This window comes from Periophthalmus magnuspinnatus, chromosome 3 (genome assembly GCF_009829125.3).
Source record: "Periophthalmus magnuspinnatus isolate fPerMag1 chromosome 3, fPerMag1.2.pri, whole genome shotgun sequence".
Lineage (NCBI taxonomy): Eukaryota > Metazoa > Chordata > Actinopteri > Gobiiformes > Gobiidae > Periophthalmus > Periophthalmus magnuspinnatus.
Genome location: NC_047128.1, coordinates 19996340 through 20020948, shown reverse-complemented (window position 1 = coordinate 20020948; position 24609 = coordinate 19996340). Strand labels below are relative to the sequence as shown.

Sequence of the window (24609 nt, the reverse complement as noted above, 5' to 3'; positions counted from 1 at the left end):
ATAGCTGAAAGAGGAGCTGTTGTGTCCGCTCTGTGTTGTTATATATGCATGTAGGATTCTTATTTACATTCATACCACAATAGGTATTAAAGTGTGACAGGCTCTGCACATAATATCCTCCTTCTCCTTCTGTCCATGTGCAAATGCAACACATAAAGTCACTCCTCATGTAATTGTAAGTACAGTCTGCCCTTTATTTGTTCCACTCTCCAGCACATTTATCATATCATCATAATGCAATAATCTTACGTACCATATTTCTAGACAAAGGTCCCCGTGGGGGACTGTAGCTGCCAGTGTGGAACCAGCCAGCTAAGCAACCATCAAAACTACAGCAATTAAATGGTGATGTAGAACTGGCCAGTTATTTGTGGACATGCAATAGGCATCATGGGGTTTCCTGTCTCGACCCTGCTGCATCTGAAGGTGCATCTGTGACTGGCTTCATCTCAGAATGAGTCTCTCATTTGGGTAGCCAATTTCAAATACGGGTGATTTAAGCCTAAAAATCCTCATTACCTAAACCCCAGAACCTGCAGTCAATCATTAATGAGTGCTAGTGTCGCCTCTACAGCTCAGTGAGTGAATTGAGGAGGTTCTGAGATTTCACACAAGGCATGACCTGTCCATATACTGAGAATGAGAAACTAGGCTATGTATTACTAAAACCAAACTAGTTTCCACTAACCCCAAATCATACCCTTTTTAAGTGATAGTGTGTAACTTTCTGGAATTGGCATGCAGCTCTATGATCGTGATGTAAAGAGAACTTGAAAACCAACCTCGTAAGATTCTTGATAGAGATAAATGCTTTATGTGCCAAACTGTGGAATATTATAGCGAAAGGAACAACATTTCCATGGAAACAAGCAGGAAAAGGCCCTTAAGAGTCAGGTCACAGTAAGAACACATGTTTTTCTATGTTTTTCAGTGCAATAAACACAATGAAAAAAAAAACAAAAACAAAAAAAACAAAAAAAAACACCCAACAACAAGAAAAAACATGCATTTATTTTAGTCTATTTTTTGGCAAAAAAAAGATACATACTGTGGCTTTAAGAACAGTACTTTAAGAATATGGCCGGTAGAAATGAGCAGACACAATTCAGATTATAGTTTATTCAAATATGTGTTGAATTTCACAATTGTAAAACACTGTATAACGACTGATGTATGGAACTGCAAAAGAGGACTTCCTGTATTTTTACCGCATGATGTAGACCAATGGAACCAACCAAATTCAGTTCTTAAAGGGGAGCATCTATTTAGTCAGTTTAGTCTAGGCATGTGATTAATAAATAAACATAATAACACATAATCATATTTTATAGTCTACATCTCCAGCACATGTCAGACCTATTGTTCCCTGTCTGTGCATGTTCTGCTGATGCCGCGTGTATTGATCTGGAGATGTGGAGGAGGTCCAGGGGCGTTTTACGATCTGTCCTCAGCCGGTATCCATCCGCTCAAGTACTTACCCACAATCCATCTGTGTGGGCCCTCAGCAGATAACAGCAGTGAGGGGGGATCGATGGAGAGAGGCCCCTGACGCTTACAATCAGGGACACGATTCATGCGGTGTGAGGACCTATAGTGACAGGACTAGTGTTGAGCAGAGCAGATAAGAGCAAGCCAGTACAAGCCAACAGGAGGCTAAAATATAAGGATGATATAGACATAATTTGATGAACAATTTGCATTATTCTTAAACTTGTAATGAGTATGAGTATGCTGTGGAATATTATTGTCAAAGAAACAACATTTACGTAGAAACAAACAGAAAGAGGAATCAGATTTGTTGAGGTTTAAGGCCACTCACAGTAAGCGTGCATATTTTCCATGTTTTTCACTGTAATAAAAACAACCACAATGTCAAAACGTTACATGGTGATGCTTTAATTAAGTTAGAGTACAGTGTGATTTGAGTACGGTGCGAAAAACTTTATACATAAAAAAGTATACTAAGGAATAGACTCAATACTTAGTAATGAGTCCAATACCAACATGATAATTAACACACACTTTATTTAGACAATAGAATGTGATTTTCAACATTAAATGACAGTACTTTATTTTATATTACCATGTGGTCTTATATCTGTGTAATCCCTCAGTCGTCCATGAAGGTTCCACAGTGATCAATGGGCATGTACTAGTCTATGTGGTCTCATACTTGTTCTGATACAGCTCAAGATCATTCTAAAGCTATTCAGGAAAGGTTCATTTCTGTCCTCTGAATGTGACTTTTTTTTTTGTATTGACAACTGCTCAAATGAGTATCTAGTTTCAATGAGTATGAGTATGATGAGTATCTGATTTGTGATACTTTTGACAACCCTAATTCCTGGTACCCCAAGATCAGTAAAGAAGGTACATAAATAGATAAATAAACTAATTGTCTGACTTCAGTACATTTTTCAGATCCCCCCCCCCCCCTTTCTAACAAAACTCCATCCCTCCCTCACTTCTAATCTATAAGCCTACTACAACTAATTTCCCTGACCACTAGGGGCAGCACCTCCTCCCATCCTAACCCGTGGACAGAGCAGTGTCTTGGGTCAGATTTATGCAGTGCTGCGGGTGTGTGGAGGTGAGTATATCTCGGGTCTGTATCGATCTCAACAGCTGCACGCTCATATCTGCCAGGCCTTATGCAAACAAACAGCTCACAGCGGACACAGAGCGCGGGCCCTAATTGATTTACCCGGACCTCCGTTCCCTCGTCGCTCCCCTGGTCCTCCTCCGCACTCCTCACATCACTCATGGGGACTAAACGGAAACAGGATTCTCAGCATTCTTTTCAATATGAGGCTAGAGCAATTGTTCGTGATATACTTGTGTGTGGAGCGTGTATGAATCACCGTGGCATGTGTTGTGGTGGTTGCCTTAACCAAAAATAAAGTATTCTCGCAAAGAGGGGGTATTTTAATTCTATGGGGTATTAAAGGCTAACACATAACATATTTAGATCACCTATCAGCATGCATCCCACTAATGAAATACTGCACATCAGGTTTGTCAAGTTGCTGTGAACAGTTCTAGGTCCTGCTTTTGTATATTTATGGAGAATTGTCGTGTGGAAGCATGGGTGACGTAGACTTGTGGGCTGAGCATTGCACAGAATCTTACAGCAAACTGTAAAGCGGATTCTAATAGGGCCCGGGAGAGATTGCTAAATTACTGTATGCATGGCAGACATCTAAAACCTCTTCAGGCATGTTTTTTATGAGAGAACAACATTATAACATGGTAGAAAGCTCAACAAATCGATTTTGCATAATACCCCATCTTTAATTTTAGATTATTTTGTGCCTTTAGGGATTTTTTTTTTTTTTTCTCTGTATTTGACCGTCATTGAACTAGTGCCTCTGGACAACCTGTCAGGAGCAGTGGGCATATGGAGCTCTACCAGCCAGTTACAGAAGATTAATTCCTTTTCATTTTGTCTATAGGATACCAAGAGTTTGAAAAGCCCAAGACAGGTTAATCGTGGTTACCAAAAAGCTTAAGACACAGAATTTAATTTACTGTCGTAACGGTGCGGATAGGACCAAAGGATGCAGACCAGAGCAGTTTTAACAGTGTTTATTTACAGCGGTGAAAATGCAGTCTTTAAACAGGTCACAAGAGCAGGTACAGGAACCGGGGAGCGGGAGACGGGTCAGGCGGGTGCGGTGCAGGTAGAGGCGGGCAGGACAGGACCAGGACGGGGATAGAAGCAGGTGCGGTACCAGGGCAGGCGGATCAGACGAAGACCAGAGCGGGGAGCGGGTGACAAACCAGAGACCAGGACCGGACAGGAGACGAGACGAGCAGGAGACGAGACGAGCAGGAGACGAGACGAGCAGGAGACGAGACGAGCAGGAGACAAGACGAGCTGGAAGCGATACCGGGACTGGAACGTGGCGGCAGGAGCTGGGCGAGTAGAGGCAGGAATCTGGAGGGTGCATAAATCCAAATGAGCATTTGCCGGAAAGTACCATATAACAAAGCTTAGCAAGAAACATTCACGTTTTACACGCGGACGGTCTGGCACCGAGTGTAGACTGCCAAGCCTTCTTGTACTCAGCAGCAGGTGGTGGTGATTAGGCTGATGCACCCCAGGTGTGCACGGGAGGAGTCAGGCACTCCACCCAGCTCCAGACACACAGGTAGGGGAGGGGGAGAGAGCACGGGAGGACAGGGAAACTGACATCATGACAGTACCCCCCCCCTAAGGTCCACCTCCTGGTGGACCCCCAGGCTTGTCAGGATGAGCGCGGTGGAAGTCTCTCACCATGTCGGGGTCCAGAATGCGTGCCCTGGGCACCCAGGATCGCTCCTCCGGACCGTAACCCTCCCAATCGACGAGGTACTGGAGGCCCCTACCACGGCGACGAACGTCAATCAGGCGGCGGACGGTGAACGCCGGGTGGCCGTCAATGACTCGGGCGGGCGGTGGGGGATCGGCCGGAGGGCACAGGTCGCTGGTCCGGACTGGTTTAACCTGGGAGACGTGAAAGGTCGGATGAATCCGGAGAGACGGGGGTAACTGGAGGCGCACCGCCGATGGATTTATGATCCTCATGATCTTAAACGGTCCCAGGAATCGGGGGGACAGCTTACGGGAGTCCGTCTTCAGCGGGACCGTCTTGGCGGAGAGCCAAACCATCTGGCCAGGTTGGTATACGGGCGCCGGGACACGGTGGCGATCGGCCGTCGCCTTAGTGCGCGCTCCAGCCCGAAGAAGGGCCGCCCTGGCCTTCTTCCAGATCCGGCGACAGCGCTGGAGATGGCGCTGAACAGACGGGACGGCGAGGTCCCTCTCCTCCGTGGGAAAGAGAGGGGGTTGATATCCCAGCGATGCCTCGAAGGGGGACATACCAGTGGCGGAACTCACGAGGGAGTTGTGAGCATACTCTATCCAGGGCAGGTGAGTACTCCAGGTCGCGGGGTTGGCGGAGGCTGTGCACCGTAGGGCCGACTCCAGGTCTTGGTTGGCCCGCTCCGTCTGCCCATTAGATTGTGGATGGAACCCGGACGTGAGGCTAACCGTGGCCCCCAAACCGTCGCAGAAAGACCGCCATACCTGAGAGGTGAATTGGGTCCCTCTGTCGGACACGATGTCCACCGGGATGCCGTGGAGTCGGAAGACATGACTGGTCAGCTGGTCGGCAGTTTCTTTGGCTGTGGGGAGCTTAGGCAGGGCAACGAAATGGGCGGCCTTGGAGAAGCGGTCCACAATGGTGAGAACCACCGTGTTCCCCTGGGAAGGGGGAAGGCCCGTCACGAAGTCCAAGGCGATGTGGGACCAAGGGCGACGAGGAACTGGGAGAGGATGCAAGAGACCAGAAGGGGGTGAGTGGGAGGCCTTGGCCCGAGCACATACCTGGCAGGCGGCGACATAAGCCCGGGTGTCTGTGTCCATCGTGGGCCACCAGAAGCGTCTCCTGAGGAGGGAGAGAGAGCGACCGGCACCAGGATGGCAGGCGAAACGGGAGGCATGGACCCACTGGAGCACCTGAGACCGGACAGAATCGGGAACAAACAGTTTACCTGGAGGGCCGTTACCTGGGTCGGGGTCGTTGGTCTGGGCCTCTCGGACGGTGTCCTCGATATCCCAATGGACCGCGGCCACCACACACGAGGAGGGAATAATTGTTTCTGCGGTGACCGGGCTATCCTCCAGGGCGAACTGGCGGGAGAGGGCATCGGGTTTGACGTTCCGAGATCCGGGGCGGTAGGTGAGGAGAAAGTTGAAGCGGCTGAAGAAGAGGGACCAACGAGCTTGACGGGGATTGAGGCGCCTGGCGGACTGGATGTACTCCAAGTTTTTATGGTCGGTCCAGACGATGAATGGTTGCTCCGCCCCTTCGAGCCAGTGGCGCCACTCCTCCAAGGCCAGCTTTACGGCAAGGAGCTCCCGATTCCCCACGTCATAATTGACCTCGGCCGAGGACAATCGCCGGGAAAAGAAGGCGCAGGGACAGAGGCGGTTGTGGGGGTCGAACCTCTGCGAAAGCACGGCCCCCACTCCTGAGTCGGAGGCGTCGACCTCCACGATGAATTGCCGTGAAGGGTCGGGCTGGTGCAGGATGGGAGCGGAGGTAAATAGTCTCTTAAGCTTCTCGAAGGCTGTCTGCGCCTCAGGAGACCAGGCAAACGGCAAAGCAGGAGAGGTGAGTTTAGTTAAGGGCGAGATAACCCTACTAAAATCCCGGATGAAACGTCTATAAAAATTGGCAAAGCCGATAAATCTCTGGAGCTGTCTCCGGCTGGTAGGAACGGGCCACTCAGTGACAGCCTGGATCTTTTCAGGGTCAGCTCTTACTTGGCCCCGCCCCACAATGAAGCCCAAAAAGCTGACCTCCTCTGCGTGAAACTCGCATTTCTCAGCTTTCACGAACAGTTTATTCTCGAGGAGGCGCTGGAGAACCTGGCGAACGTGCTGATGATGCTCCTGGGGGGACCGCGAGAAAATCAAGATGTCATCCAAGTAAACAAAGACGAATCGGTTAAGGAAATCACGGAGCACATCGTTGATGAGGGCTTGGAATACGGCAGGGGCGTTGGTGAGACCGAAGGGCATAACCAAGTATTCGAAATGTCCCAGGGGTGTCTTGAAGGCCGTCTTCCATTCGTCTCCCTCCCTGATGCGCACCAGGTGGTACGCATTCCGCAAATCCAACTTTGAGAAGATGGTCGCACCGTGGAGGGGCGTAAATGCCGAGTCCAGTAAGGGAAGCGGGTATTTATTCTTTACAGTTATATTGTTCAGACCCCGGTAATCAATGCAAGGCCGCAGGGATTTGTCCTTCTTAGCCACAAAGAAGAACCCCGCTCCCACGGGTGAAGTGGACGGGCGGATGATTCCGGCAGCCAGGGACCCACGGATATAGTCCTCCATTGACTCGCGTTCAGGTTTAGACAGGTTATATAGCCTGCTAGATGGTAGTGGGGCACCCGGCAGGAGGTCAATGGCGCAGTCATATGGACGGTGGGGCGGTAAAGAGAGGGCCTTGCTCTTGCTAAAAACCTCCCCCAGGTCGTGATATTCAGCAGGCACCGAGGACAGATTGGGGGTGTCTGGGGACGGATCAGCGACAGGAACGGACCTCCCGGCCGGAGGGAGGGCGGACCGAAGGCACTTGGCGTGGCAATCGGGACTCCAGCCCGAAACTCCGCCCCTGGCCCAATCGAAAACAGGGTTGTGGGCGCGTAGCCAGGGGTAACCAAGGACCAGAGGAGAAGCGGAGGAGGACAGGACATGAAACTGACGGTTCTCTTGGTGGTTGCCGGACAGAATCACGGTGACAGGTTCTGTGATGTGAGTGATGTGCCCCAGAAAACGTCCATTGAGCCCCTGGGCATTTAAGGGGCGTTCGAGGGGCTCCAGGTAGACCCCGAGCTGCTCCGCGACTTGGGCATCAATAAAGTCCCTCTCAGCCCCGGAGTCGATAAGGGCGGAAACGCATAAGGTCTCTGTGCGAACGCACAGGGTGGCGCTGAGCCGCAGTCTATTAGAAGAGTCCAGGATGTGTTGCTCGCCCACCAGTACTCCCAGTGCTACTGGTGGGCCCCCCCTTTTGGCCGAACTGGGCAAGTGACCACATAATGTCCGCGCTCACCGCAGTAGAGGCAAGCCCCGGCCAGACGACGCCTCCGTTGACGCTCCTCGGCCGACACAAGGGTCCTGTCGAGTTGCATGGGCTCATCCGGCGGGGGCGGGGCAGCGCGTGGCTCCGGCGGGACCGGTGACCGGCGTCTCTCTCGGCGACGAGCCCGTAGGCGGTTGTCTATACGGTGAGTGAGGGAGATGAGGGTCCGCAGGTCGGGGGGTTCGTCCCGGGAAACCAATTCATCTTTCAAAGTCTCGTTCAGGCCCCGCACAAACACAGCCCGCAGCGCGCTGTCCGTCCAGTCCAGCTCCGCCGCATGTGTCCAGAATTCAATGGAATAATCCGCTACCGTCCTGGAGCCCTGGCTGAGAGTCAATAACCGGGAGGCAGCATTGTCCTGGTAGTGCGGGTGGTCAAACACCAGCTTAAACGTGGACACAAATTCATTAAAATCCAGGCTATCCACAGACGTCTTCATTAGGCGCGCCTCTGCCCACTGGAGAGCTCTGCCCCGGAGTAATCCACATATATATCGGATCTTGGTGGCCCCCGAGCTGAAACGAGAAGGGCATTGCTGGAACATGAACTCGCACTGGAACAGGAATCCGCGACAGAGGTGAGGTTGTCCAGCATACGGCTCCGGATCCGTGCCTCTCGGCTCCGGGAGGCGTGGCGGCGCTCCGGCTGCAGCAGGCGGGGTGACGAGGAGCGCGGCCACCTGGTGGTTAAGCTGTGCCACCTGCTGGGACAATGTCTGATTTAGCTCCAATAGAGTCCGAATGGATTGTTCATGCTGACCCAGCACCGCCTCGGGGTGAGAGTGCGTGAGGCGGCGCGTCTGGTCCGGATCTGAGCCTGCTTGGTCCATAGTGGCCAGACCGTTCTGTCGTAACGGTGCGGATAGGACCAAAGGATGCAGACCAGAGCAGTTTTAACAGTGTTTATTTACAGCGGTGAAAATGCAGTCTTTAAACAGGTCACAAGAGCAGGTACAGGAACCGGGGAGCGGGAGACGGGTCAGGCGGGTGCGGTGCAGGTAGAGGCGGGCAGGACAGGACCAGGACGGGGATAGAAGCAGGTGCGGTACCAGGGCAGGCGGATCAGACGAAGACCAGAGCGGGGAGCGGGTGACAAACCAGAGACCAGGACCGGACAGGAGACGAGACGAGCAGGAGACGAGACGAGCAGGAGACGAGACGAGCAGGAGACGAGACGAGCAGGAGACAAGACGAGCTGGAAGCGATACCGGGACTGGAACGTGGCGGCAGGAGCTGGGCGAGTAGAGGCAGGAATCTGGAGGGTGCATAAATCCAAATGAGCATTTGCCGGAAAGTACCATATAACAAAGCTTAGCAAGAAACATTCACGTTTTACACGCGGACGGTCTGGCACCGAGTGTAGACTGCCAAGCCTTCTTGTACTCAGCAGCAGGTGGTGGTGATTAGGCTGATGCACCCCAGGTGTGCACGGGAGGAGTCAGGCACTCCACCCAGCTCCAGACACACAGGTAGGGGAGGGGGAGAGAGCACGGGAGGACAGGGAAACTGACATCATGACATTTACAATATAATTCTCAAATAATAATAATAATAATAATAATAATAATAATAATAATAATAATATAGCTGAATTTTAGGATTTAAATGTTTTATGGACATTAGCTTTCTGAGTTATGTTATTTTGCAATGTATTTTTATATTTGTATGATGGAAACGATACATAGCCTGCGCTCTTACTGTTTTAATAAAGGAATTACAATCATAACTGAACCATTTTTCTGGTTTAGTTTCTCTGATTCTCAGTATATGGATAGGCCTCATGTGAAAGCTCAGAACCTTCAGAATTCACTCACTGAGCTGCAGAGGCTGCACTAGCACTGTTCAAAGATTGGCTGCAGGTGCTGGGCTTTAGTTAGTGACACTTCAGATCAGAGAGAGTCATTTTAGGTTTAAACAAATTGAATTTCAAAATGTAAACTGACAATGCAATTTTTGTTTTCTGATTGTATATTCAGCTTGAAAACAATACATTAAACAAAAGATAATGTTTATGATATTTCAAATCTTTATATACTGTGCTTTTATTACGCCAGTGCTAAACCCAGGTCCAGTTATGAATCCCCCTGAAGTCCTGACCAAGCCTAGCTGCAAAATCTGGACATGGATGAGTCAAATGCTCTACCAGTCAAACGTTTGTAGACAGAGACCTTTTTATTTATTTATTTATTGCTTATTTTGTTTGTTTTTACATGTTATATACATACAGAAGACATCAAATATTATGATGCAAATATTTTGAGTTTATTTTTTGCTTACAACATTCCATATGTGTCATTCATAGTTTTGATGTCTTCAATGAGAATCTACAATGTAAATAGTGATGAAAATAAAGAAGATGCCTAAATGTCTATTATTCTTACAGTATTTGTGACTTGAGTTGTATGTTTAAATACGCCCACGATGTTTCTATAAAGCTTGTGGGCATTCAGCACCATGGACAGCTCCTGTAGACAAGGCTACACATAAAACAGACACATGTGAACCCACTCAGCAGGCTGTGTGTTGTGCTTATGATTATAATGTACAGCTACAGTTGTTGTTGTTGTTTTTGTTGTTGTTTTTGTTTTTTTGTTTTGTTTGTTTGTTTGTTTGTTTGTTTTTTCTGTGTTAATTCATTGGTGGTTTATTTCTGGGGAGGACAATAATGATTAAATACATTTGTTCTTAAAAAAAGGGTGTTATGCAAAATCTGTTTGTGTTTGTGTTTTTTTTTTTCTTTTTAGCTTTCTACTTTGTGTAAAACGAAACTTAAACTAAGTAAACATCATATCATAATCATTAAGGTGCACTATGTAACTTTTCTGTTCTGCATTTTTACTATCAGTAAAGTCACCTCTCCACAGATCTGACCTGTAACTTTGCCTGTTTTTTCCCTGCTTGTTTCCATAGATAGGTAGATAGTATAATGCAAAAAAAAAAAAAAAAAAAAAAGATTCTATAGACAAAGCAATAACATCTCCATGGAGACAAGTAGGTAGTGGACCCTTCACCAGAAAAGTTACATAGAGCGTCTTTAATAGGTTGTGTGTTCATCACGTTACGTACTTTGAAATTTAGATTTTTTTTTGTTTTGTTTTGTTTAGGAAATGATCAACCTTATGATCCACAAATGTTGAACCCTATCATTTTTGTAAACAATTTTCTCCACATAGTCCTTTTAATTCTTATAACTTTTAGCCCTTTCAAATTACAACTTGTGTGTTTGTGACTGAATTATGCCACCACATATTGAAGCTACAGTATTTTTTTTTTTTTAAATAATCTCAGTCTGCTAGTGCTATTAGAGAAAACATTGAACTTTGAGCCAGTTTTTGTTCCATGTGGAAAGGCCCAGTAATTACAGAGATATTAACCATAAACCAGGATTCTGACCTGTCCTGGAGCTCAATACTAAAGCATTGGCAGCTATGAATGTTGTGATGCCACATGAACGTAACCTATTTCAATGACTAAAATACTATAAATGCTTCATATCCGAGGAGTACACAGGGTTTGTGTTCATTTTTACAGCTAATGCTATTCTTTGTCTTCTGTAACTGTAGAACATTTGCATAATTACGGCTTTTTATGAAGTCAAGTGTGTTTCAAAAGAACTGGGGGTGGATGGAACAGCACCTCCACTCTCCATTAGACATCTGGAGATCTAGAAATCTACGCACATAATGAGATGAGTAGCTACGGTGTATGTTCTCTACTATATAGAAACTACTACACATATATATTCCTCATTTCTTTGAAAAAATGATGATGATTTTAATGACAGCTTGTATGTTAGTATTGGGGGGTTGCAAGGCTAAGACGCTAATCTTCCACAGTATGGCATAAAACCTATTATTTCCATTGTGAATGTTCTAAAGTATGGGTTTAACTTGGAATCATACAGGTGTCGTGCCACCTTCAGAAAGTTACACAGTGTTGCTTTAAGATTACATAAAGACGAAGATCCTCATTTTTGTCACTGTGCTTAGAGTGAAATATAAATCACATCATGCCCACTGTTTTATAAGAGTTTTGTTCATTATGAGACCAGGTCAGTGTGGACTTGTGTGACTGGAGGTTCTGATCAGAGGCCTTTTCATAACTGTAGCAGAGCAATCACTGATTATCATTCCTCTCTCACTCTCCTGCTGTCAGCCTGAGTTGCTCATTCTCACACACAAAGAACAGCCTGAGGCCTGTGGAGACGTACCTGGACTGAACCAGGACCTGGGCTGAACCTGGACTATAGGAGAGCCAGGACTGAACACCAGAGAACAGCCTGGACCATAGATGAACCTGGATTTAACCTGGACTGATCCTGGAGAAGAGGAGAACTTGGACTGGACTTAGCCTCAGTGGTTTGGACCTGAAGAGAACCTGAACAGAGCTGGACCCAATGAGAATCTAGACTAAACCTGATCTAAACCTGCACCAGAGGAGAACATGGACTAAACCTAGAGTATAGAAGAAATTTGATTGGACCTGAACCAAATGAAAACATAACTGAACCATAGGAGAACATGCACTGAACCTGGACTGAACTTACTGGACTAGACAACTTGGACTAGAGAAGAACCTCAACAAATGATAACTTGAACTAAACATCCTCGGAAGTGAACCCGAAGATAACCTGTTAATAGGAGAGCCTGGACCATAGACAGTGTATAGAAGTGGGAGCTGTTGTGGGATGTCATTCATAGATTTCAACCAAATGAAGCCAATCAAGGTGAGCAGTTATAGCAGCTAATGTGGAGTCAAGTTCCTTATTTGTAATTCTATCAACCTTTTGCTAATGCTAGTGTGAGCAATCTCAAAGTAACAGGACATCTGAATGGTCTGTTATATTTCCTGACAAAATAATGAAATAAAAAGACCAGGACCATAGTCTGAGCAAATTAAACTGTAAGACCAAAATGGCAAAACTCACAGCACTGGAAGGAAAGGCGAGAAAGGTTTTTAAGTAGAAAGTGAATTGAAGACAGAGTTGAAGGATCTGAACCACACCCGTGCTCACTTCCCATACTCACTTCCCATGCTGGGACAAAACTTGGGCTGAACCTGGACTAGTAGAGAAGAAATTGACTAAACCTGAATCAGTGGATGTGGGTCAGGGTTGCCACAATTGTGCAACAAAACTCACCTGTCAGCATCTCAAAACTCACCTAAAACCTGCAGGTCACACAACATGGTCGTAATATCCCATGTTGTTTCTGAATGTAAACCATCTGTTACAAAATATTCACAGCAACAGCCACAAAAAATGACAATCTTTTAAAAATACCACTTTCGAAAATTTGTTGTAAAAATGCACTTTATTTGAATCATGTACAGTATGAACTACAATCTCAGGTATCAAGAATCCACGCCCGCCCTACAAGCACAGTCTCTTGTGGCTTTAGTTTTTTCCCTCTTTTTGTTTCATTTTTTTCATTTTTTAACAATTAAAGCACATGTAAAATTATGATCTGAATATTTTTTGTTGGTTTTTGAAAATATCTTTTTTTTTTTTATTTTGTAGAAATTCAACCGTTTGATGCTGATTCTCTCCAAAAATGAGAGAATTTGGTGGACAGCGCCCTCCCCTGGAAACAGACGAACAGAAATTCACCTGTAAATCAATCACTCTATTTACGTTAAAGGATCTGTACCCGATTTTTTTCATGTATTTGAGAAAAATTTGTCTTGCAACACAGATATATAGTATAAGCAGCTCTTAGGGTTAAAATAAGTTCATTGTGTGCTGTCTGCGTCTAATTATAATGTGTTTTATTGTTTGATAATTAGAAAGTGCACATTACCATGCTAGTTGTTGTTAGCTTGACAGTGACAGCAAAACTCCAATCTCATCTCTCAAAGCTGCAAAAAGCTCTTATAAACTCATCGCGGTGAGTAATTAGTATACTCGGAATGCATACGGTAAGTGAGGAATAACTTTGGATCACTGCAAACCGTTTAAAATTAACTAGTTCTGTTTGTCACATTTTTAAGACAGTAAAAATCAGGTACAGCGCCTTTAAAGTCCAGTATATATAGTTTCCATTTTTACTTCATCAAATACTGGTACAATTTCTCCACTTTGCCCATACATTTAACTGTAGCCTGCATCAACACTGCGTCAGAAAGCCACCATAAGCGTTGAAAAGAAAATTGCATTGAAAAGAGAACATAGTCAAGGGAAAGAATGGTTTACTCTCTGGCAGTGTTTAATTTCTATATATTCTTTATAATTATGTTATGATTCTGTTTTATGATGTGAAGATGAATCATGCTTCTACTGAAATGACAATCTAAGGCAATACACAGTGGACAGTTTTATCACCTAATACATTTTTATCAGTTTAAACTGTTTACAGTAGATTTCTGACATAAATATTGGGTAAAAAAGTAAAGTTTCCATCATTTAAGGTTTTAAGATTTTTATGTAAAGACTCCCAAATCCACCAAAAACAAAATCAGAAAATTTAAAAGTTACAATGCTTTTTATAGATCCATGGATGATGTAATGAGCTGTGTGTGTGAATTGTATATTTCCCCAGTGAAAGCTTCCATAGAAATGATGCAAACGCTCACAAAATCTATACTCACCATATATATATATATATATATATATATATATATATATATATATATATATATATATATATATATATATATATATATATATATATATATATATATTCAAAGTATAATCTATATACAATAAACAAATAAAACTTTAACTAACCATATACTTAAACATTACTTGTCATTACCTAAACCAATGTTCTAAAGAAGTCTGTATTATACAGAGATGTATCCTTTTGAAAAAAATCTTCCTCTGTATTTAATACAAATTAAAAAGGAGGATATTTTTTGAGAAATTGAAATAAAGTGCACTTAACAAATACATTATCAGTACGTTACAATATTCAGAGTAACAGTCAAATGACGACTTCTCCTATTGTGCAGAGATATGGGGAAAACATGTATTGATGCTTTAGTTAAATTGCAGAAAAGGGATATGAGAAATGTTGATAAAGTAGGACTCTGTGAACCAACAAATCATTTGTTTATTCAGAGTAAATGTTTAAAGCTAAAGGATACTGTATATATATGAATATGCTAAAGTCAGATCAAATGTTAAATCAAGATGTGTTTCAGTTATTGGTGCAAAGTTATGGAATGAACTAAATGGTGAATTGAAATTATGTACTTCTGTCTTAAGTTTTTAAAAAATGTCTCAAGCATAAAATTATCTGTGAGAGCAGTTGAGAGCTGTACTATTGTCTGTTGCTATCTAAAATTTGTGTTTTACTTGAATATGTTCCTGTGAAGCTCTTTCAGTATCCTGTACAATAATTTGACTAAAAATGGATAGGCAATACAAAAAACATTTCTTCAGTCTATTTCTTTTCTTGGTTAAAGAAGACATTTATATGTTGTAAATTATAAAAAATAAAAAAATAAATAAAAATTAACCACCATTATTATTTTTTTATCCTCATCGTCGTCATCAACTAAGCCTTTAATTATGTATTTGTCTATTATTTAGCAATTAGTATGTGGTCCTAAAAAGTATTACCATTTTTCTTTGTTTGTTTTTACCCCTCACACAGCACATACACAAAGTATGTGGGGTACAAATCCAGCCCGCCTCCTCCTCTCCTCACATGTCCTGGTTGTGTCCATATTGTGAGTCAGACTAGACCCAGCCCTTTGCAGCTCCCCTGATTCACTGTGCAGCCAGCACTCTGCTCCTGCTGCCAACTCCAATGATGACAAGTCTACAGCGTCACCGGCGCCACTCCAGGCCCCACTCTGTCAGTGTATAAGCAGGAAAAGTGACGTCAAGATGTAGGCGATCATTTATAACACTGACCATTAGGAATCCACATTTTTTTACACGGGTATTTTATTTGTCTGGGGTATTAACTGCTAACAACATATTTAGATCACCATGTTACCTGATTGTTTTGAAAAAGCTATATTCACTGAAAACAACTTATTTCCCCTCCCTTTGATCTCCATGCTAAGTGACTCCCCCTTCAGATCACTGTAACAACACAATAAGCCTGCTTCCCGCTAATGAAACTACTGCACATTGTATCAGGTTTGTGAAGTTGTGTACAGTTTTGTTTGATGCTTTAGGATATATGTGTGGAGAATTGTCATGTGGGATTGGTGATGTCGGCTTGTGGGCTGAGGATTGCACAGAATCTTACAGCGAACCTTAAGGAGGGCTTAAATAGGGCCCGGGACAGATCACAAAATTACTGAAACATGCATGGATGACATCTTAAAGACCTTCAGGCATGTTTTTGATGAGGAAACGCTATAACATGGGAGAAAGCTAAAAAATAATACTCTTTTAAGTATGTAACATGTTTATTTCATGGTATTTATGGCATATGTTCTCCTCATTAATAACATGTGAAATTATGTTAACTCACTAGATGCTTCTCAGACGCACACAAGAGCAGAGATCTCAAATGAAAGTGTCTTAGTGTCTTAGTCTTTAGTTCAGATGCCAGTATTACACCAATTACTTTTACTCAACACTGATTTGACTAGGCTATTGGAACAAATACAAGGGACTGGATATGGAATCGAAAAATCTAGCCTTGTTTGATAGTTTTATTGAAGTTTATAATTTTACACCCTGAAATTTAGAAGATTTAAAAGAATTTACCGTATTGATCTTTCTGTTATTACTCACTTTTGCCAACTTTTTCCACAAACTGCCTCTGATGTAAGGCGATGATATATATTCACAAATAAACCTACTATCCTACCAAAGGAAATCATAATTAGCAAAATGTGAAAACCTGTCATATGCACTTCACAACCCTGACACGTCGTTCAAAACACAACACTGTATTGTTCATTAAATTAAACACATTATGCAAAATCGACTTTCATGAGCTTTTAACCTTATTATAATGTAGTTCTTATTATATTTACGTACTCTGAGTGGTAGCCTATTTTGATTCATGCACCTTTGACTAAACCTGTATTGTCCTGTATTTGATGCTCGAGTGCTCAGAAAATGTTTTCACCACCAATCTCCCCACATGTAAATGAAAATCTCCTGCCTGGGGCAGGGCCTCTCAGTTCTGCAGTTTTAAACAGGAAGTCAATGTACCTGTTTCTATTATTATGGCGTTTTGTGTTAATGTGTTTCTCTGTATTGGTAAGCATCTCCTGCAGCTGCAGCTGCCCTGGGATAGACTGATTTAAACTAGACTGCTAATCTGTGCCAGCAGCCCCTCCGACCACCAACAGTCACCACCAATCACTCACTCAACCATCACATTCATACGACGACATACAACGACAGTATGAGTATGCACCGCTCAGAGCATCCATTATGCACATTATCAACTGTTACACTATTTAATTTAACTGATTAGTGTTTTATGAACCGGCTGAGCTGTATACTTTTCAAACATGTACTTATTATGTCTTTCAAATGAGCACATTGTTATCCTGTTAATACAAATGACTAACACCAAATCCCATATTCTTTACTTATGAATATAGTTGAGACTTTGCATAATTTAGAACTGACTGAAACATATGATTTCACATCTGACATTTCTTAATTATAATTTTGAGACTTTTGATTTCACTTAATTTTAACAACTTACATTTTCATCACTGCTTGTCATTATTAACCGCATTTTTGTCCGTCACCGCGGGGTTGTAGCGCTGGCTGAAAGCAGAAAGGCATCTACGGCGTGCACTTTTCTGCACAAGGTCACTGTTGCCATGGTGACGGGCCCATGGCTAGTTTTCCTTCCTTCTTCCTTATCTGTTTTTCACTCCTCTCCTTTCATATCTGCCATCGCGTTGTATTTGAAGAGTGTTATGAGCGGCCGACTCCCCCATAAGCTCTGGTCTTTGAAGCCCTAAACGGAACACGTACAGCGGTGAGGTGTTGTGAAACCACGATCAAAGTTTTAGATTCTTCCAGGACCAAAATATGAAAATGTGCTATAGTTGAAGTCATGTACACGTGGAACAATCGCTGACTGACTATGGCAATAGTATTCATACGTTTCTGTTTTCCAGTTTATTTTGAGGAATTTTCACCATTCAAAAGATATCATAGTGTCTTTTCAATCTTTACACGCTATGGCAACGGTGCTAAGGAAACAGCATGAATATTATAATAAATATATAATAAGATGCTTTGAATGTAACTTTTCTGATGAAGCGTCAGCCACCTGCTTGTCTCCATGGACATGTTATTGCTTTACCAGAAAAGGACAATTACCAGCCAGATCTATTGAGAGGCGAGTCCAGTCAAATCAAGAATGCATGTTTTTCAAAGGTAATTTTGAGCACTAAAAACATTTGTAATTGATTAAACATAAGAACATCAACATCAACATCATGAAGACAAGCAGATGAAAGACCTCCTATCAGAAAGGTTACATACTGCACCTTTTAAAATAATTAAATAGAACACACAAAACTCTAGATATGTCTTGCAGTTTTCAATAATATTTGGTCACAATCCCCAACAAATATTTTCAGTGACAGAAACTAATCAAAAACACAACTGGGGAAAATTGCAGTTGATGAAACCATTATAATTTTGAATTCCTTCTCATTCAAAAAGCCTAATTTCAGAAAGAATAAGTCTATTTAAATTTGGATTACAAACTTGTTTGAACTTGTATGAATTTATTTGACTAAAATTTGCACAACTATTCATTAGGATTGCAAAATCAGATAGTGATTGATACTAAAACTCATACTTAAACTAATTACTCATTTGAGCAAGTATTGACACAGCAAACAACGAAGTTAATCTGTCAACTGGACAAATCTTGTAGGAGTGAAGACGTTTCGCTGCTTATCCAAGACGCTTCTTCAGTTCTGGTCAGATTGCTGGTGGCCACTGCCTTTAAATCTAACTGAGGGGAGGGGCTACCTACACTGAAACTGTAAACAGCTATTGTCTCCAGTTTCAGCTGAAACTACCCTACTCAGCCCTTAACGACCCTGCTATTGTTAGTTAGTTAGTTACTTTATTGTCCCCGAGGGGACAATAAAGTAACTAATAAAGCGGTGTTATTGTTAAGGGCTGAATGCAGGGTCTACATAGACAAGTATTGACACAGCAAAAAATCACATTTATAGGACAAAATTTGAGCTTTTCTGAAAAGTTTTGATTTGATGATTTTGAGCTGTATCATAATAAATGTAAGACCTCATGCCGAGATAAAGTAAGTACTATTATTCTGTATATGAAAATTACATCCTATTACTAAAAAAGGAACATTTTGTATCTTCATGGTGGCATCGTGATCAGTGTTGAGTATTAAGCGAATTCCTTAGTCAAAATCGAGTTTGAAATTTTAGTATCATGACAACAGTATTTATTAATAACAACACTGGAAAACAAGATTCCCTAACTATATTCCCTGAAATGATTGTCAAACATAACAAAGCAGATTATTCCTTGTCTAACTGAACAGATGGCCAGATCAGCAGCGGGGCGAGGCTGACCCCTGGGTGTCAGGAGGTAACGCTACACTGATCGGACACACACCATTACCAGGTTAAAGAGGGCAGTTACACAAGGTGGCCGTATGCTCCAACTCAATTCTGTGACCAATGTTATGCTGTCCAGATCTGAAGGATTAAACCAACCAATACGTGGGACATGGTGGTGATCGGAGGAGCCATTGGAGCAGATCAGTAGCCATGTTTTTGTCAGTTAGTTAGCAGGACACTACAACTTTTGTAGTATTGTCATGATACTAAAATTTCAAACTCTATTTTGATACTAAGGAACAGACTTTCTTTTATATTACCTTTTATATTATTGGTGTAATCCCTCAGTTGTCCAGGTAGGTTCTATAGTGATTCATGGGTGTAGTAGTCAGGGGCGGCGCCGGGGGGAAGGCTTGAGGGGCCCTAGCCTCCTCTTGAATGGCCAATGCTCCCCCATAGTTTTCATAAATCACTACAGGGGCTATCTACATTTAACCTACATTCAGGACAGCAAAGCAAACATGTTAGAGGGAGGGGGTGCGCTTGTATCCATATAAGACTCTAAATGAATATGTTAAGTGACCACCCCTCTTGAAGAACTTAGCACCCCCATAGGTACTGCAACGTCCAAAAATGTCTTGCACCGCCCCTGGTACTAGTCTATGTGTCTTATACTTGTTTTGATACAGCTCAAGATCTTTCTAAAGCTATTCAGCTGTTCATTTCTGTCCTGTGAATGTGGCTTTTTTAGTACTGATACCTGCTCAAATGAGTATGTAGTTTCTATATAATATTAATTAGTATCTGATTTTCGGTAATGACAACCATACTTTAAAGCACTTTGGATGTCTTTAAATTTGCTATATAAGACCATATATGAGCCCAGTGTGTTATTGTCATGTCTTGACTTTGACCATTTTGAAACAGTGTTCCTTCATTTAGCTTACTCAGAGCTGTATTTCAATATCAAATTATTAAAGGAAAAACTAACTCTAGGTCATACATATATACTTAAAAATTTAACATAACTAAGTTTCGATTCTGCAGCTTATTACAGTAAAATGGCACTAAGAAAAGGCCAGTTCTGCAGTTCTGAACAGGACGTCAATGGACTCGTTTCTATTATTAAGCAGTTTCAGATCACTATTACAATGAACAAAATTTAAAATAATCATCTACATATGTTAAAGTTTAATTCTAAATACCCCAGAAGAGCACAATATGTCTTCTCCACAATTCAGCAAAATAATGGGTGAAATAGAAAAGACGTTATGCAAAATGGAAGATGCTAAAAAAACATGAAAGCTGCGAGAACTCAAACCAAATGAATCCATGGTTAAAATCTGACAATTCTGCCACTAAATTTGTAAAATATACATCAGGGAGAAAATGTAGATAATGGTGCCGTAATGCATGGACAATATTGCTATGTTAAGTAATGCTCGTGGAATAATGGCATTCTGGGTGTTGGCCAACTTGTCTCACAACTTGTCTTAAGCCTGACTGGCCTTCGATTAATGTCACACTAACCCAGGATACTTACACAGAAGCATTGTTAGACTCGAATATTACCTCAATATAATAAGGACAACAATGATTTATTAATGACTAACTGCAGCCAGTACGTCACATAAGGAGTCAAATGTGTTATGTGGAATGCTGCTGGGATCTGAATGCTATCTATTAAAGACTCATATTTACCACCAAACCACCATCTTGGGACCCTTTTCAGTACTTCCTGTCTTGGTTATATCTCTTAGGGTTGTATGGTTTCATATTTAGTTTGATATCTCTACTGTAAAAAGCATGGAATTTGTAATTTAATAGTAATAACCTTATATTAATAACAGAGCAAAACACACACACAAAAAAAAAAAAAAATTAAATTGACCTGTTGTATGAAAAAAGTACTGACTCAATTTTATGATAATTTTTCAAACCAATTATTTTGCCGTAACGCTCAATGGAACATAAATCATACTGTCAGGACAATGGTGCTCCTAGTAAGGCCGTAGAACTTGACCCCTTAAGATTTGAGCGCTAGGTCAGTTAAAAAAAATGCTTGAATTTGTCCATTTTGATCAACAAAAAACATGAATTTCAAATCTTAAAAATAGAAACAGATTGGAGATTGCAAATTCAGTGAACTTATAACATGGAAACGCTGAGAATGACTCACTGCCATGGCGTTCATACATTCTACGCTAATGCCTTAGTCAACCATTCTTTCCCTTGTGCAGTTTTACACAGAAAGAGAAATCAAACAAGCTAAAAAGCTATCACAAAATTGTCTTCATTTAGCCACTAGACATACTTTTAATAAATAATCTTTGTTTTAGAAAGACATTGTTAAAGTATCATTGAACTTTCCCAAACGCTGATTTATTGTCCATGTCGACATCACCTTACTGTCATTTGGATCTGTTTTACGTTGAAATGTTGACTGTAATGTATTCCAAAAGTGTGTGTTGTGTGCGTTCTGGCCTGGCCCTGCTCAGATCTGGGTCTCCTGGACGTTGTCTTTGGAGCAGGCCTGGATGAGTAAAGGTTCCTGCGTTACCGAGCTGTGTAAGGTACTGAGCATGGGCGCGTGGTGGTATGAACTCTTATAGGTGTTGTAGTGGTTGTAATGATCCAGCGGGGGCAGGCTCAAGTGCCTCTCCATGGCCGCCACCCCCGCTAGCTCCTCCTCCACCGTGATCACCTCCATCGACGAGGCTGGTCCATCGGGATCCTGCTGGTTGTGCTGCTTCCTCATCTTGTAGAATATCACCAGCAACACGGCGGCCATTAACGTGATAGCGACGAAACACCCGATGATAATCTTGGTTGTCTTCATCACCTCGTCCAATCCGGTGAAGGTTCCCTCACTGTCAACATCCAGTACCGGGATGGTGTAAGTCCGTTCTGTGGTTCGAGTGGAGACCGGAGTGCCTTTGGTGGTCGAAGAGGACACCCAGCCGAAGGGGGGTAGAGGGGTATGGCTTTCATCGCCGATGGTCTCGATAGTTTCCACAGTGACGGTTGTAAAGTAGGTGACTCCGCTGTTGTCCACCGAACTGACATTTAGTACAGCCGAGGCAGAGATATTCCCTGCCGTATTGCTAACCATGCAGGTATACGTCCCTGTGTCTTGCATCGTAACGCTTGTAAAATTCAGCGTTCCATCATTGAGAACCGACAGCCGAACTTTGTAAGCACCGTGCGTTACCAGCGATCCGTTCGGTGTGAGCCAGGAAATTGCCGTTAAAGAATTTGTACGACATTTGAGCTCGGCGCCCATCCCTTCCGTTACGTTTAGATCCGTGGGGGGCTCTAAAATTACAGGCACATCACATTGGAAGTAGCTGTGGTCGAGTTCCCCAATGTAGCGACCCTTGAAGACCGAAGGTGTGTTGCATCGTGCGCAACAACTAGTATTAGCCGGCACCGCTTCTCTGAGCCACCAGCTAAGCCAAAGAATATCACAGTTACAGTTCCAGGGGTTGTGATGCAGGTGAACACGCTCAAGACGGTGCAGCGGCGTGAAGAGGTCATGGGGTAAAAACGTAAGATTGTTATGGGCCAAATTGAGCTCCACAAGGGACTGCAGATCATCGAAGGAGTTCCTCTCTATGGTTTGGACCTGTGCGTGCATCATCCACAGCTTCTGCAGGTTGACCAGTCCGGTAAAAGAACTGGGTTTTATAACGGTAAGCTGATTCCCGGACATCTCCAGCTCCTCCAGCCGAACCAACGGGAGTATATTTGGAATCTCCTTAAGGTTGCACATTCCCAGGTTCAAGTAGCGCAGGTTAGATAAGTCTTTGAACGCGCCATCAGAAATGTATGAGAGACGTTTCAGCTCGCCCAGATCTAGCCTCCGCAGTGACGGCACCCTGTTAAAGGCATAGGAAGGTATACTTTCGATGGGGTTGTTCCTCAGCCATAGCTCCTTCAGTTTGGACAAGTACTCGAATGCTCCATTGGGGATTGTCGTGAGGCGATTATCAAAAAGCTCCAAAGTGTTGAGACTGGCTAAACCGTTGAATGCTCCAATTTCGATGCTGCGGATATGGTTTTTGCTGAGCTGTAGGATCTCAAGATGGCGTAGGTGTTTGAAACTGTCCACCTTGATGACCTGGATGAGGTTGTCTTGCAGGTTCAGGTAGCGTGTGTTGGTGGAGATGCCATCAGGGACGTCTCGTAAGCCTCGTCGCGTACAAATAACTTTGCTGAACTGGTTGCTGCAGGAACACACGGAGGGGCAGGTCTGAGCACGCACAAGTCCAGCCACCACTAGGATCTGAAGAGCCAAGAGAACCACGAACAGGGGGTCCGACAGTGCCCCCTTCAGCCTACCACCTCTCATTGTCTGGCGCACGAGGGTGGAGATCATCTTGTTCAGCATTCATAGTTCATCCGATGATGGTGATCTCTGTAAAAGAAGAAAGGAGAGGGTGTATTACTAATCAGGTAATCAGGCTGGATAGGAGGACAAAGGAGAGAAGTAAGTGCTTTCTACAGACATCCATTCTGTTCAAAGGAATATGATGTCACAGTGCTGCTGAGAGTACTCTAAATAATGATACTGCCAACGTAGCACTTTTCAGAATGTATACATGTGGAAAACCAAGATGAAAGAATTGGGGCTTGATATGGAAGCAGCCAGACAAATAATGCTACTTTTTATAGTTTATTAAGCTTCAATTCATATCATTTTTACTACTACTATTACACCACGTTGAGTTATTTAAAGAACATGAGGTGGGTAGAAGACACGGCACGGTCATAAAATACTGAATCGAGTACAAATTTAAAAGGGAGGCTGCTTTTAAACATCTTGCCGAATCAATCTTTGTCACCCCTACCAACTGTAACTTTTTTTTTGTACTTGTACTTATACTGTGAAAAAGTAGTCATTAATTCCTCCATGCACTGGTCCAATAAAAAAAAACAAAAACAAATTGGTAGTAGGGGACAGGTGGTACAGTGTTGAGAATATTATGTTTTCTACTGTGGAAACATGACATTTGAACAAATGTCTTTCTACAGCTGTGCTGCCAAAATAAATGTCCATTGCACCTACGGATTACATGCATGCTCACGTCCTCTATGTCAAAGGGCAAACAACAGTTGAAATCAGCTAGAACCGGTCAGAACTGGTTGACACATAGAGAACTGATACCTGTCAGGTTGCGGTCGCCCCTGTGTGGGTGGACCAGATATAGTATAAGAATTTGGTACGGAAGATGTGAGGGGGAGAAGAAGATTGCACGGACTCCAAGGAGCAAGTGCAGTGCTCTTTTCACTCCTGAGAACAACTTTGTAAACCACTCTGACTCCTCAACTTAAATAAATAGCCTAAAGATTATTTTCATTGTCCTCATTCAAGGCTTTCACCTCTGGTACAAAAAGAATTGGGAAGAGAGGAGACGGGAGGTATCCCAAATTGTGGGAGAGACCCTCAGGGTCTGGTGAGTCGGTAAAGACCGCAATGGGAATCATTA

The 24609-nt window shown here is 43.1% G+C and overlaps 1 protein-coding gene across 1 annotated transcript; it reads right to left on the bottom strand.

Moving 5' to 3' along the window:
* Positions 1-21614: 21614 nt before the first annotated feature.
* Positions 21615-23510, bottom strand: LOC117390254 (leucine-rich repeat-containing protein 4C-like). The gene has a single exon (XM_033987956.2). The coding sequence runs from the start codon at positions 23508-23510 to the stop codon at positions 21615-21617; it is 1896 nt and encodes a 631-aa protein (XP_033843847.1).
* Between the last annotated feature and the right edge of the window lie 1099 nt (positions 23511-24609).